This window comes from Myotis daubentonii, chromosome 3, assembly GCF_963259705.1.
Source record: "Myotis daubentonii chromosome 3, mMyoDau2.1, whole genome shotgun sequence".
NCBI classification, from domain to species: domain Eukaryota; kingdom Metazoa; phylum Chordata; class Mammalia; order Chiroptera; family Vespertilionidae; genus Myotis; species Myotis daubentonii.
The window spans coordinates 157,105,648-157,120,661 of NC_081842.1; the positions used below are offsets into that span (position 1 = coordinate 157,105,648).

At 34.7% G+C, this 15,014-nt stretch overlaps 1 protein-coding gene across 9 annotated transcripts in view; it reads right to left on the bottom strand.

Annotated features, from left to right (window-relative positions):
- Positions 1-15,014, bottom strand: part of PRKACB (protein kinase cAMP-activated catalytic subunit beta) — a 115,614-nt gene that overhangs the window by 39,189 nt on the left and 61,411 nt on the right. The window contains exons 1-3 of one of the 9 annotated variants that reach the window (XM_059689047.1): positions 14,784-14,808; positions 5,072-5,095; positions 3,427-3,450 (exon numbers count right to left, since the gene is read on the bottom strand). The exons of 3 other annotated variants lie outside the window; for them this stretch is intronic. In XM_059689047.1, coding sequence (XP_059545030.1) covers positions 3,427-3,450; positions 5,072-5,095; positions 14,784-14,793 — 58 coding nt within the window. In that variant the 5' untranslated portion in view covers positions 14,794-14,808. Of the gene's footprint in view, positions 1-3,426; positions 3,451-5,071; positions 5,096-14,182; positions 14,279-14,783; positions 14,809-15,014 lie in introns of those variants that run through there. 5 more of the 9 variants (XM_059689048.1, XM_059689050.1, XM_059689046.1 and 2 more) reach the window with 5 other exon arrangements.

A 15,014-nucleotide genomic window follows, 5' to 3' on the forward strand; every position in this document is an offset into this window, starting at 1 on the left:
AGTGGCATACACAATATGCATTCTTGTTCCTAGTTATGTATGCAAGCAAAACCTGACTATACAAGAAAAAATTATTTTAGTCTTTTGTTCAGAAAGCTTCCAATATTTCTCTGATACATGAATCTATAGATAAAGAAGAAAATAGCAGAAAAAGGTATTGAAATAATGTTCAAATAGTAAAAGGCTATGCAAACTGAACAAAGAGTGGCACGCTGGCATTTATTTCAGACACACTACAGTGCTGATGAGATAGTGGTGGGTGATGATGATGATAATGAAAAGGCAGAATTGAGAGGCTCACAACTTCTTGAATAAGATAATCCAATAATGTAGTAATATTAAAATAAGGCACTTTAAGGTACACACTATTATTGCCCCTTATCCCCAGTGTAATCCCTTTCCCAAAACGCTGCTACTAACCAACAAGGCTATTGGCATTCTAAACCTTTTGAGATTTCAAAATGGGATGACAGGTACCAAAAGCAGACATTATTATTTTACTAGTTTATATAAACTGTCATTTGTGTTTTGCTGTTAAAACACTTTCAAAATACCTATTTTAGAAAGTTTGAGAAAAGTAATTTTAAAAATTAGAATTTTCTCATTGTATGAAAATCTCACCCACCAAAATAATGAATCAAACAAACTGAATGTAATTATGCAAATTGATCTAATTTCCGCCCCACCAAGGGGGGGGGCGGTGGGTTTTGGGGTGGAAAATTACATTTTCTTTGAGTTTAGGATGGTTGGAGTCATCCTAATTCTAAAAGTTAACGTACTTGTTACACCTGGTTTTATAAGTAAGATTTTGCGGGGGGGCGGGGGGGGGGGCATTGCGGATGGAGCAGACATATCTGCACATGGCACTGACTTGGCAATGACAGCTATAAAATAAAGAAAGAACATAATTTATTGCTAAATGCAACTGTAGCTTGTAAGAAACAACTTGTGATTCCCCAAAATATAACTGATTATTTTCTTGAAAAATATTTTTAGTTATCTTCTATTTATAGAACTTGCACATCAAGTTTCAGTACAAGCTCTCTGGATGCCTGCCTGAGTGCAGACAATTGGAAGACAAGGAAGAGAATCAGTGTAAGGAGAAAACAATCCCTCGCATCCTGTTCCAGCTTCTCCCGTCACTTACTGCTAAGAGGATCTGGGGTTAAGGAGACCTAACTGGTCAAAGGAAAAGCAAAGCAGTATTGGCCAAAGGAGGTAAATTGAAAGAAAATTTCCTTCTCCCTGCTCGGTGAATGAGCTAGAGGAAAAACTGCTGCTGCCACTTTATTTTATTCACTAAGAGGATATTCAGGAAATTCTTTGACATATTCCTAGTTTACTGTTAAGTAGCACTCCAGAAAGTGAATAATAGTTTTCATAAAAGTCTTAAAGTCATCAGGAATGGGTATGAATCAAAGATATTAAATTTGGGGAATTATTTCAATAAATAGATTCCCTTTTAGAGTAAAGGATAAGCACTAACTATAAAGCCAGTAAAGAGTTCCATGAGGAAAACTCGGTTCCTGAAGCACTGTTGGTCAAATAAGTATATATATATATACATAAACACATGAAATCTCTAGTTTACATGTGCATTATTTACACACAAAGATGAGCATAGTTAACTCTTTGTAAAAATATCAGTAAACCAAACTACACATCTTATAAATACAGACACCAAACATAAAGTATTTCACAACATGCCGGATTATGGGATTATGAAAAACGCTAACACACTAGGCAGCCGAGAACCACATGAATTGGCTTGAATTTTATTCTGTTTAGACAGTGGTGAATTTAAATTTCTAAATGCTTTTCTCTGGTTAGTTTTAAAATTTATATCCACTGATATAAGGTAGTGACAGCTAATTAATAGATTAAATGGTGGAAGAGACAGCCCAATTCAAACCCCACAGCAGAGGTCCCTATAAAGCATAAACGTTCTAATGTTTTGGGTTTCTTGTTTCTAATATATAATCTATGCCTACATTTTACCATTGAAGCCTCTGTGATATCCTGAATCAGACAACCAGCTTTGGAGCTTGGTGCCTCTGAATGAAGATGCTGGCTCTAACACTTCTCAGCTACACGATCATGGGTACCTATCTACAAAGCATCGAACAATGATTAGGGAGAAAATATCTTGAGAAAGGATCTTTCTGCAAATATATTTTGTCCCGTACTGATGGATAATGTAGCAAACTAGGTCCGTACTACAAACATAAGAAGGACTACTCTCCACATATTAACTTAATTTCTTCTCAGAAGTGTACATTTCAATTATATTTATTTTCCAAATAAACGTATTTTCTCCCCAGTTTGTGTTATTTCAAGAGTCTATCACATTGCATTCTGAAGAAATCAGCCTACCAAAGGAATATTTCTGTCACTCAGGGTTGGTGTGTAGGAATGTTACCCACATTCGCGAGATGAAGCAACTAGAAACGAAGTGCCAGTTTTTATGCATTTCCACACGAGCATGAACACGCTCCATTCTGATCACCCTCAAAACATCTCTGAATATGTTTACACATAGGACACAGTATAAAAATTAGATTACAAAGTTCATTTTAAACAATAGGAAATTTATTAAAAATTCAAGTACTGCATATCTTTATTGCATGATATTCAGATACATGACATTCATGCATATTCTTATACAATGAATAAGAGTGCTTTATTAATTATGCTTAGTAAACTTATTAGGTGTTTTGGGCTTCTGTGCTAAATAAACTACATTAATGCTTATATAAAAAGAGCATGTTGCTAGTTATAGTATGCCATTCTTCAGTGCTTAGAAGAGATGATCATTCATGTTTTGTAAGAAGAGTTTAAAAATTACTATACAGATTACAACCACGCCAGATGTTGAGTTCTCCAGTCTCTTTGTAGTAAGATAAATGCCACCTGCACCTTTACACCTCTTTATAATAAAAGCACCGCATTATTTAAATTGTATAATGGATGTCAGAAAAATAGAAGGAACACAGACAGAAAACAGAACAAAATAGAATATAAACTTTTTAGGATAAATACCCAATTAAATGCCAGCTGTTTTTTTACTCAAAATTTATAACTTATAACTGTACATTCTTTCAAAAACCATTCATAACCTAAGTTATCTAATTTAAGTGGTGTGTATTAATCTGTATTCTGCTACACTGTCAACTCCCACTGCTACACAGTGCTGTATTTGTTTCTAAAATACCACTAAAAAACTGCAATATAAATCATTTCTATTGATAAAACAACATAAAGCTAAATAAACCATTTCCTACATTAACTGAAATGTTTTATTAACTCAATATGCTTTATAAAAATATAACTTTATGAGGAGCATAACATCTTGTAAACAAACACGTAAAAAGCTCTAAAGGTAACTTTATTATTATTATTATTATTAAAAAGTATTTAGTTGCCTACCAGATACTTCTGGAGAGGAGCAAGCTTGTATCCAAAAAAATAAATTAAACAATGATTAAATGACACACATAAAAACAACATAGTAGCATGAAATCATCTATACACATTTTCCCAGAATATTATTATACAGAAATAAAACAATAATGTAGGAACTCAATTATTTGGCTGAATACATTCAGATAGGACATTTTCAAAATAAATGGTAAAGAAGTAAAACCAATAATTACTGTTTAGTGCCCAAATCAATACCATTCTAACTCCTAGCAAAACCTTTAACTCCTCATGGTAATGATACTAATAATATTAAGTAACATATATCAAGATACATATCCTATAACTATTGCAATACCATCTCTGGACTTTTGTTATTTATTCAAAACTTTACTGAGGAAAGATACTCTGAAATTTAACACTTTAACTCCCTTCTGAAAGGCATTAGTGTCATTCACGCATTTTACTTCTTTGGTGCTGGTTTAACAATCTTTTCAGCAACATGTATTGAGCACTGGTTAGTGGTGCCAGAAACCGAGCTAGACTCTGGGAACACTAAAAATAATAAATACATCTCCATTATTTAAGGAGACGAGAAGCTGATGGGGAGATAGAACCATTACACTGGAATGTGACAAGGACAACTAAGAAAATTATAAGATTCTATATGCAAACTTGAAAGAGGAAATTCCTGGGTAGTAAAGGAAAGGCAAAATAGAGGACACAGCATTTGTGCTAAATCTTGAAGGGCAGTTTCTTTGGCATCTGAGTTGACGGAGAAGACATTCCAGGCTGGGATGCTCTTGTATAAAAGGCTTGGGGGAAGAAGCATGGTTTATCCAGTAAATGGCAACCGACGTGCAATAGGTGCAGCCCAGGGTATAAGGCTACAGCAGCGGTGGGAGGTGAAGTGTGTAGGCAAGCAGGTGTCCAATCACGGAGGTAATTGTTTGCCATGGTGATGCCTGTCAATGTGTGGGAAGGAACTGGACTAAATGGAGTTATTCATAGTCGCTAGGCTCTATTTCTTCTGGGAAACAGGAGGCAAGATCACTTGCTAAGGAATAAGGGAGCCAGAATAAGGAGGGATAACTGGGGAGTAGAGACCTGGATATTTTAAACCTTGATGACTATCTACCAGTATGTAGTGAATAAAGGAGGGGGCTATTGCTGTAAATTTTTCTATTAAGGAAAGAGCAAGTGTTAGGTATTAAAGCAATTATATTTCTTAATAGTATGCTTTTTGTAATCATAGTTTAAAGTTTTTACTGAACAAATTATAATTCATGGGCTCTCTAATCACTTTATAATTAAATTATTTCATCCTTTACTTATCAGAAAGCACAGAACAGGATGGAAACTGAGATAAATTACCTATAAAAATACCAAGTTCTATCAACAGAGAACAGTACAATCCCTTCCAAAACCTCTGCAAAGTGAAATCATTTGTTTTCTGTACCCCTACTTCAAACACCCACCTCTTTAGAGTTCTGTATTTGTTATTTCTAAGAATACCCTCCCACACGCATGCTACAATACAAATATTTTCAGTAAACTAAATATAAAACATTCTAGTTGTCACAACATTCCTCATAAAAAACAAACATATAGCAATCAAAGTAACAGAATTATTCTGTAAAAGGTGGTTTCCTACCAGAGGCTTCTGATGATTTGCGTGCTTGATCGAAAAGAATAAATTAAACAGATAAATATCACATCCAATATCAGGCCCAAAAGAAGTTATCCATCCATATATGTTCATTAGTATATTTACACATAGAAATAGAATGGAAAATACCTGAGCATACAAATTCAAAAGTGTTTTATATAAGTATTACAACACATTCCTTGTATGTATATATATTGGTATGTTTGTATATACATATATATGTATATATTTTTTAACCAACAAAACCCAATTCTAGAAATGTGTTAATGAATTATCATATGCTACCTCTTTAATCTGAAGAGTAATTCTATTCACTTTGCTGAAGGGGCACTTTATTTGTTCCACCATATTCAAACATGTTCACTTAAAGCAAATTCACTGTAGCCTTAAAAATGATATTGGGTACAAAGACCTTTAATTGCTGTAAATGAATTTGTGCAGTCAAGTGGATGGAACCATACCCACTTTTGTAGTTGAAGATATCAAGAAGTCCTGCACCAAACCACACATAAGTGCTTGGAAATGTAACAGGCAATAAAAGCTACAATTCCTATTGTGACATTTCTCTTACTTTACTTTCCTCTTCTTATGCTCTTTTTAATTGATTCTCTATCAAATCTTATTTACAAGTGAAGAATATAACTGACTAACTTCAGTAAACTGTAAAAAAATATAAAAACTTTTGGTGAAACATCTATTTAAATGATCAAATTATAAAAAGAAACCACATTAACCTGACTAGTGTCTACAAGGACAGATGGATATACTAGGAATCCACAGTGTACTGTACACAACTAATCACATGTACTTGCTTTCTCTCCCAACTCGCTCTCTATTAGAGATGCTGTGGATTTTTTAGGCCATCCAAGCCACGTTTGATTGGAGATGTTCCCTATAGGATTTTGTAATAAAAACTTAAACTAAAAAGACAGTCATAAAATTAATGACCCAGGCAATCTTTGAAATTTTCTTTGAAATGCACTTTACTTCCATAATTGTTCACTGAGGCTTTTTTCTCAGAGGATTATCACATGTGCTAAAGATTTTCCCTTTGGTTCTAAATTCACATATTTTGTCTTGTTGGCAGGCTGTATAGAACTAGGAGTGGATCCCGACATGATAGGGTATTTACATTTTCCACTGAACTAGATGGTAACTGCCACCATATCCTTGATGCTCCATATCCTCACAACATGTCAGACTCTCTAATGTTTGCTAATCTAATGGGTGTTAAATCATATCTTCTTGTTAAAGATTAGGTTAATATCTTTTTTTAAGTTTTCTTTTTAAAATAGATTTTTATTCATTTCAGAGAAGGGAGAGGGAGAGAGAGAGATTGAAACATCAATGATGAGAATCATTGATTGGCTGCCTTCTGCACGCACCCTCCTGGGATCTAGCCTGCAACCCAGGCATGTGCTCTGACCAGGAAACAAACCGTGACCTCTTGGTTCATAGGTTGAGGCTCAACCACTTAGCCACACTGGCTGGGAGTAAATACCTTTTAGAATCTTTTTTGTTTTTAAATCTGACCCAAGGATATTTTTTCCCATTGATTTTTTTTAGAGATAGTTGAGGGGAGGGAAAAGGGGGGAGAGAGAAAGAGAAACATTGATATGAGAGAGACACATTGACTGGCGTCTCCATACGACCAGGGTCAGGGATTGGGCCTGCACCCAAGGTACCTGATAGCCTTCAGTTCATGCGCCAATGGTCTAAACCAGCGGTTCTCAACCTGTGGGTCGCGACCCCTTTGGCGGTCGAACGACCCTTTCACAGGGATCGCCTAAGACCATCGGAAAACACATATATAATTACATATTGTTTTTGTGATTAATCACAATGCTTTAATTATGTTCAATTTGTAACAATGAAAATAAATCCTGCATACCAGATATTTACATTACGATTCATAACAGTAGCAAAATGACAGTTATGAAGTAGCAATGAAAATAATTTTATGGTTGGGGGTCACCACAACATGAGGAACTGTATTAAAGGGTCGCAGCATTAGGAAGGTTGAGAACCATTGCTCTAACCAATGAGACAAAACGGCCAGGCATAGAATCTTATAACTTTTCCCTTAAAAGTCTTATTACTCTTTTAGTGGATTTATGATTTATTCATAGGTTCTTGGAGCTTTGGTTGATACTGTAAAAGGGAGATTTAAAAAAATTACTGTTTCTGTTTGTTGCTGATGTATAGTACACTGTTGATTTTATATACTGATCTTATATCTGACAATGCTATCAGATTATTAATTATAAAATAACATTCATAAATTCTCTTGAATTTTCTATATAGATAATCACATATCACTTGTAAGTAATGACAATTTTGTTCCCTCCTGTCTTTTTCTTGTCTTAATGTACAGGTTATGGCTATCACTACAGAAACAGACAATAAGTATTCTTTTCCTATTTCTAAATTCAGAGAAAATGTTTCTAATTTTCTTTTTCATACTTTACTTGTAAAGCTATACTAGAGTCAAATGAATTTAAGAGTATCTTCTTGTTTTCAATTTTTTGGAAGATTTTGTACAAGATTGAAATTTTTGTTCTTTGGATATTTCCCAGAATTTGATTGTAAAACAGTCAGTCCTGATTTTAATAAGCCTAAGTAAGGCTTTTAACTGATTGCATCTTAAATGGGTGTAGTTCTAATCAGTTATTTTAAGCCTTTTCCATGAATTGATCTTTGGCTCTCATGTATCTTTATTTCCTATTATGCTGATTTTTGCTAATGCCTTTATTAAATATGTTTCTTCTTTTGATTAACCACACTGTGCTTTTCACTCCTTGTTTACTTGAATACTTACAATGCATCATGAATATCTTTCTCCTTTAAAATTTTTCACTCAAAAAAATTTTTGTCTCTACATCCATTTTAGCTGCACCCTAAAAGTTTTGATGCATAGTTGAATTTTAAATTTATATTGAGTTAATTCTTGGCCTGTGAGTTATTTGCACTTTTAAAATTCAGAGATATAATATTTGTGTTTATTTAATTAGTCTTTTATTATTCATTAAACTTAATTGCTTTATGATCAGATACCACAGCCTGTATATCTATTCTGTAAAATATTTTTAATATATTTTTTAGTTGTACTATAAAGTTTGTAAGTGTTCTATATATTTCTGTATATTCTCCAATTACTGGATGAGAATTCTCTCTACATATATCTATAAATCTTATAGTTATAATTTCTTCCTCTAAATGGGTCCATTTGTGTTATATATTTTGAATCTCTGTTAAGAGGTGCATACAATTTTTTCTCTTAATTTCTATTTCTTTTTTATGTGATTATTCATTTTAAATGGTAATTTGTGTGTAACAGTTCTACTCTCTGATATTCCTGAGAGGGTCTGACCTTGTTGAATCTGCTGAATATAATTTGTGTGTGCGTGTGTGTGCGTGTGCGTGTGAGTGTGCGTGTGTGTGTGTGTGTGTGTGTGTGTGTGTGTTGATTTGGGATTGTGAACTCAAAGTCCAGGGGGTCTTCTTCCCCACCAAATATATCTTTACTGATTTCATAGAGGAAGGGACAAGGAAAGAGAGACAGAAATATCAAGGATGAGAGAGAATCACTGATCGGTTGCCTCCTGCACGTCCACACTGGGGATGGAGCCCACAACCTGGGCAGGTGCCCTACCAGGAATTGAACCGTGATCTCCTGATTCATAGGTCAACGCTCAACCACTGAGCCATGCTGGCCGGGCTCCAGGGGGGCTTTTATCTGAGAAACCTGCAGGGCTTGACTAGAAGATGTTTTCTATTAGCTTCTGCCTGGCATCCAGTGAATGTTACTAGCCTGGGACTCTTGTAATAATAATTTTATCTCAGCAATTTTCAACTGCTGTTGTGTGTGTGCTGCAAGAATTTTTAAATCATGCAATACATGACTATTTATTAGTAGTTAGGAGCACCGACCTCTTTTCCTTTAGATTGTCAAATTAAAAAATGGCCATAGCCAATACAACAATAGCCACCTGGTGTGAATGAATCAAAATTATACCTTTTTTTCTTTTTGTCAGATCAGCAAAAAATATTTTTTTTGGTGTGCTGAAGAATTGTAATAATTAGTATAAGTGTACCACTGGATGGAAAAGGTTGAAAATCACTGCTTTATATTATTGGCAATTCTGGACCACACAATTAATACAGATTAAAACCCTAAATCTACTGGAGAAGAGGAACTGATCCCAAACTCTCAGGGCAGGCATCCCACACACATGAATGCACACCCCACCCCTGTCCTTTGGAAGCCAAGCCAAGAAATACAAGCTTCCTCATTTTCTCCCAGGGTTTAATTCTAATCTATTCTCCTACTGAGCCTGTAATCCTTTGAGGATCCTAGCTTTATATAGGGGTCTAAGAAATCCCTCGTCGCATGGAGCAAAGAAGTTGTTTTCTGTCTCTGTGAGGCCATTTAACACCAAAGCCCTTCGGTTACCAAGGTACGAAAATCTCCTTGGAGTAGTCAGGTATGCTTCCTCTTACAGTTCTGGTTTCCACCTGCCATTTCACTTTTTGCACACTGGGGGTTTTTATTATATTCTTGTAAGTTCAGGTATTCATTTAGAGCAGGGGTTCTCAACCTTGGCTGTACATTAGAATCACCTGGGAATCTTTTTAAAATCCTGATTTCTGGGCCTCATCCTCCAGAAATTCTGTTTCTTTGTTACTAATGTTGTGGCCCCACCCCATAACAAAGAAACAGAATTTCCGGAGGATGAGGCCCAGAAATCAGGATTTTGAAAAGATTCCCAGGTGATTCTAAAGTGCAGCCAAGGTTGAGAACCACTGATTTAGAGGGATGCTTGCTATATTTTATTAAGCATTTCTAGGTGCTGTTGGATCTATTAACCTTTGCTCTAGAAGGATTTTCTAATTATCAAGTCTCCAATTTTTGGATTTCTTTTTCTGTATAAGAGAAACTTTGTGTGAAGTATACGAGGCAAAGAGACTTTTGAAAGTTTGTGACATTCATTTTTTTTTATTCTTGAAGTTCAAAACTTCCATCAGGATATATTTCGCTGTTGGGTTTTTGTTGTTAATCTTTGTCAAAACTCAATGAGTTCTTTCAATCTACAAATGTAGGTTTTTCTTCAACTAAGAAGTTTCCCTAATCATATACATATGATTTATCATTGCTTCTGTTTTATTAGTCAATACCTGTTCTTTGGGAATGCTATTCACTCAATTTGTAGAGTTTCCTATTTTAATCCAACTTGACTTTCACCTCAAAAATTCTATCCTGTCTATTTCCCCTACATTCTGGTAGGTTTTGTAAAGCTAGTTCTTCACATCATTCATTTCCTTTCCTGCAGTGATTATTTCAATCTTTACTGCCTCTAATGCAGCTTTAGACTGGTTCATTTTGTTATAACCTTTCTTTGTATCATTATTGCTTCTTTTCTATTCCTGCCTCCTAACCAGCTCTCCTTTCATTCTAGTTACTTGTGTTATATTCCATGTTCACTTAAAAATTTCAAGAATTCAACACAGATGCTAGCTATAACTTCTTCTTTTTACCCCCCCCCCCAATATTTTCTAAACATAACTTCAGTCTCTTCCTACGAAGGCTGTGATTTTATCCTTTAATGACGCACAATCTCTTTTCATAGGCTCCATGTTGTTGCTTTTTTTGTTTATTCATTCATAAAAATGAGAAGCCTTTCAGAACTTTCAAATGTCCCCCAAGTAAGGTGGATCCTCTCATCTCCTATTCAGGTGTGTCAGAAGCAACTTCTCACATCTGCTAGTTGATACATATTTACATTATCAGTTAAATAATCCAGTGACTTTCCAAAGTGGGAACGAAGGCAGGACTATAGGGTTTCTTACTAGGGGTGACATCCACTACACTTCATAGAAGAGCCTTGTCACATCTGGAAGAAGAAAAGCCACTTTTTTCAAATGGAATAGGTAACGAATTTTTGGTTGTCCCACTATAACTGTTTTACATGAAAGTAATCAGCATATTGGATCTGCCACTTATCTCCCTAACAGTCTTTCTTATAAGCCTCATCCCTCCAAGTTCGTGAGGTGAAACTACTATTTATTTCTTTTCCATGAAGCAAGCTACTCAAAGTAAAACTGCTACTTAAACTTTGGTGTCTGCGCATCAATCTGATACTGTACACTCCGTTTCAGTTTCCTTCCTTAATTTCAGAACTGATGCACTGTTTTCCCCATTTTTGTGCTCTTCCATAGTCAATAAAGACCTAGACAGGGGAATTAATTAAGTGCCTGTGCTCAAGTCTATAACTTTCTGTAAGTCATAAAGGTTAATGCCTTCTTTGGAGATTTGCTTTAACTACAGGTGGGCCAATAAGAGTTTTCATTTGGAATGTTGCTATAATGATGATATGTATGTTATGATAAGTATATGAACCAAAAAAAATTTTTAAATGGCTGATATTTTTTATTGATAATGATAAGAAGTGTTCAAATATGTAAAACTTGGTAATTTTTAGTCACTCATTTATTCTACGAGAATGTATGAGTTCACCACTGTGTTTGGGGCATTGGAATAACTACTGGAAATACACCGATGAACATGGCACTCTTAAGAAGTTCAAAGGTTGGAGATTAGAAACTGACATGCTAATATATAATTTCATTACAATATAAAGAATTATTACAGTTTATAAGCTTGCTTTGGGAGTGCAGGGGGATCACCTTACTCTATAAAGTCGATGACAGAGGCTCTAAAAAAGCACATGTGGTTTTCAGAATTTTTATGATATGATATAAATATAGAAAGGTAGCAAGAAATAATATGTGATGTAGTGTAGTATGACCAGACCAGAATTTTATGAGATGCAAATAAAGCCAGTTTAATTTTTATCTGAGAGACAACAGGAGTAACTAAAAGTTTCGTGTTGGGTTAAAAAATGGCAGCACGGAAAATGGTCGGAAGGGATATAAAACGAAAGGCTGAGAGCCAGTGAAGTAGTTCCTGCAGTAGAATTGAAAGGCACAGAATCCTGATCTGAAAGCATTCCCAGTGTCAGTGAGACTAGAGAAAATGGATTTCCGAGCCCATTTCTGATGTAGATTCAGTAGAAATTAATGACCGTGTGCATGTTTGGGGGTAAGAAACAAGTTAGGAATGACTATCAGGCTTCTGTTTTAAGCTCCTGCATAGACAGTGGGATCATTAAGAAACATCAGAATCAATGAAAAGGGAGCGGATTTGGGATAAAGAGAATTCAGCTTTGAATTCAATGTTCAGGCAACGAATGAAAATGTGAGTATGGATGAAATCATTCAGAGAGACCGTAGCATTAAAAGAGGGACAAAGATAGAGTCCTAAGAAAACTAACACTTAGTAGGCAGGAAGGGGAAAAGGGATGGCTTTTTAAATAAAAAAGAGCACCACATGTACACAAGTACCACCTGTACAGCTCTACACTTAGCATTTGCTTATTTCTACAAAGAAAACTACACTCCATTTGTAATTTTTCACATTTTGAAATAGCTAAACATTTATCCACTTATAACATGAGTAAAAATTGAACAATCCTGGAAAAATCAGAATGTCTATTTGTGATTGCTCTGATTCCTGTAGTATCATTCCATGGCTATATGATCAAGTCTATCAAACATTATCTGACTAATCGATAGCTTTCTTGAAGGAGAACTAAAGTAGCAAAGAAGCAGCAACAATTTTCTTCCGCTAAAACCAACACTTTCAATTGTAAAACCCCTACAACACCACAGTGGTGATCTAAAGATTCTGTCATATTCTGAACTTTCAAAGAGAAAACACACATTGGCTGGATTCGGAGAAATCTAATGTTTTAAGTATGAAAACCAAGTATATTCAGTTTTGATATCCATAGAAAGCCTAGGGAATGTTAACATGTTGATTTTGTAATATTAGTCCAAATTTAAAACACTAGACCAGAATTATCTAGCTACTAACAGGAAAATAACAGAATAACAACAATTCTTAATATTTTGCATGTAAAATTTTCCTTTAATGTCTAATATCATTCCATAAACAAATACATAACAGTGAGGATGCGGTTTATGTTATATTGTAGCAGGATAAAAATATTTATTGGCAATAATGTGGTAATCTTCAGTTATGGAAGAAAGGTCCATCTATTTTGACTTATATCATCATACAGCAAAAATTTTACTCTCTCGGTTCTAAATTCCAATTCCAAATATTTCAAGTGTAAATTATAGACTGTTTTAAGAAAAACCATATAATACTGCCTTTAAAAAATAGGATTCAAAGGTTAACTTATAAATATCCTCCTTTTTTTTAAGTGAATACAAAAGATACTAATGAATTCTGCTCTAAGCAAATATTTCTCACACTAACAACAGGATATCTATTTTTAGCTGCAGGTTTGGCTTAAAGTGAATGGCGTTCACCCTATGATAAACGGTAGTATATACTATAGTATATTTTCTCAAAAACCATTTTTAGAATATTTAAAAATATGCCATATTATAAAAACAAAATGAAACCAATTATCACAAGAGTACTTATTCTAACAAATTATTTTCCCCAAAACATTATTTCTGAAAAATTTTAACAAAGCTTCCAAAACCAAAATGTACCTACTTGTTTCATCATTAAATCTCTGTTTCTCAATGAACTATACAAAAAAGCAACCAATAAGTCAATAAAATGTTAGCAACATTTTATTCAAGATTAGTATTTTTTATGTAATTAAAAAGGAGCTAACCAAAAATATTAGAATGACATCGCTAATAAAAAGAAAGTTTATCTTCAGATCAGATACAAAAACATTCCTCTTATGATGGTAGGTCTTGTCACTCACTAATTTATAACACAATTAATAGCAACAGTACCTAATAAATATAACAAATCGAACCTAAAGCAATCTAGGAACTGATTATTTACACTGACTATTAACAGCATTCATTTTTACAGTTCTTAGTGGATTTTATAGCAAATTAGTATAATGCCTAAATGTAAAAGCATCACAGAAATTGTAATTCACTGTAGCTCCGGCTTTACAACTGCTCCTTTAAAATACACGTTTCCTCTTATAATTAAATGTTTTTTTTAAAAATACATAGCTGCAGAGTCTCAGAGAGCATACTTACCACTCATGATGAAAACCAACCTTTCCAAAACATATTGCTCAAAACAACAATCCAGCAGCAAAGGGAGCTATGCTAATCTCTAGAGGTGGGAGCCGATGGTGTAAACACACACGCTGGAACATGCAGCACACACAGAAAAGGAAAAGAGCTGCCTATTGTTTTAGAAAGAAAAGCCCCTAGAAGCGAAGCATCACTGCACAGCACGAGATAGATGCCACTAGCAAACATCAAATTAATGCCAAAGATGCGTCCAACTAGATTTCATTTCTTCCCAGCTCGTTCTCCTAGCCTCTTTCATATACCACTAGAACAACTCAAAATGGCAGGGAGAAAATATTCGAACCAGGATGTATAAGATGTTCTCAATTATATCAGCATGAGTTGTTACCACGGCAACATTAGACCAGAATTATCGGTTCACATGTAACCAAGGAGTCGCTTTCCTAAAGCTTTAATCAACCGAGGCAAATACAATACTGTTTTATTTTAGAGCCCTATGATTTTCAAATTACCACGTTTCTTAGATTTAAGCACGTATTTACCCTTCTTACATGTTTCAAAGATATAAAAGAAAACCCTGCTGTTTTCTTCAAATACTCACACAATCCCATGTTGAACCTGGCAAGGAACAAACAGCAGAATGATTGCACCTAAACGCCTTTCAATCACACCAGCTCTTACTGCTGGCTGCAGACCTCGCTGATATTAAAATGCTGTGTGCAATTGCTAGTGACTATTGGCGATGAATCTCATTGCCCAGATCGCGGATAGCTTTCATTTTTCATGAGCCATAGAGCTACACTGCAGCACAAATGTTAACCATTTAAACATT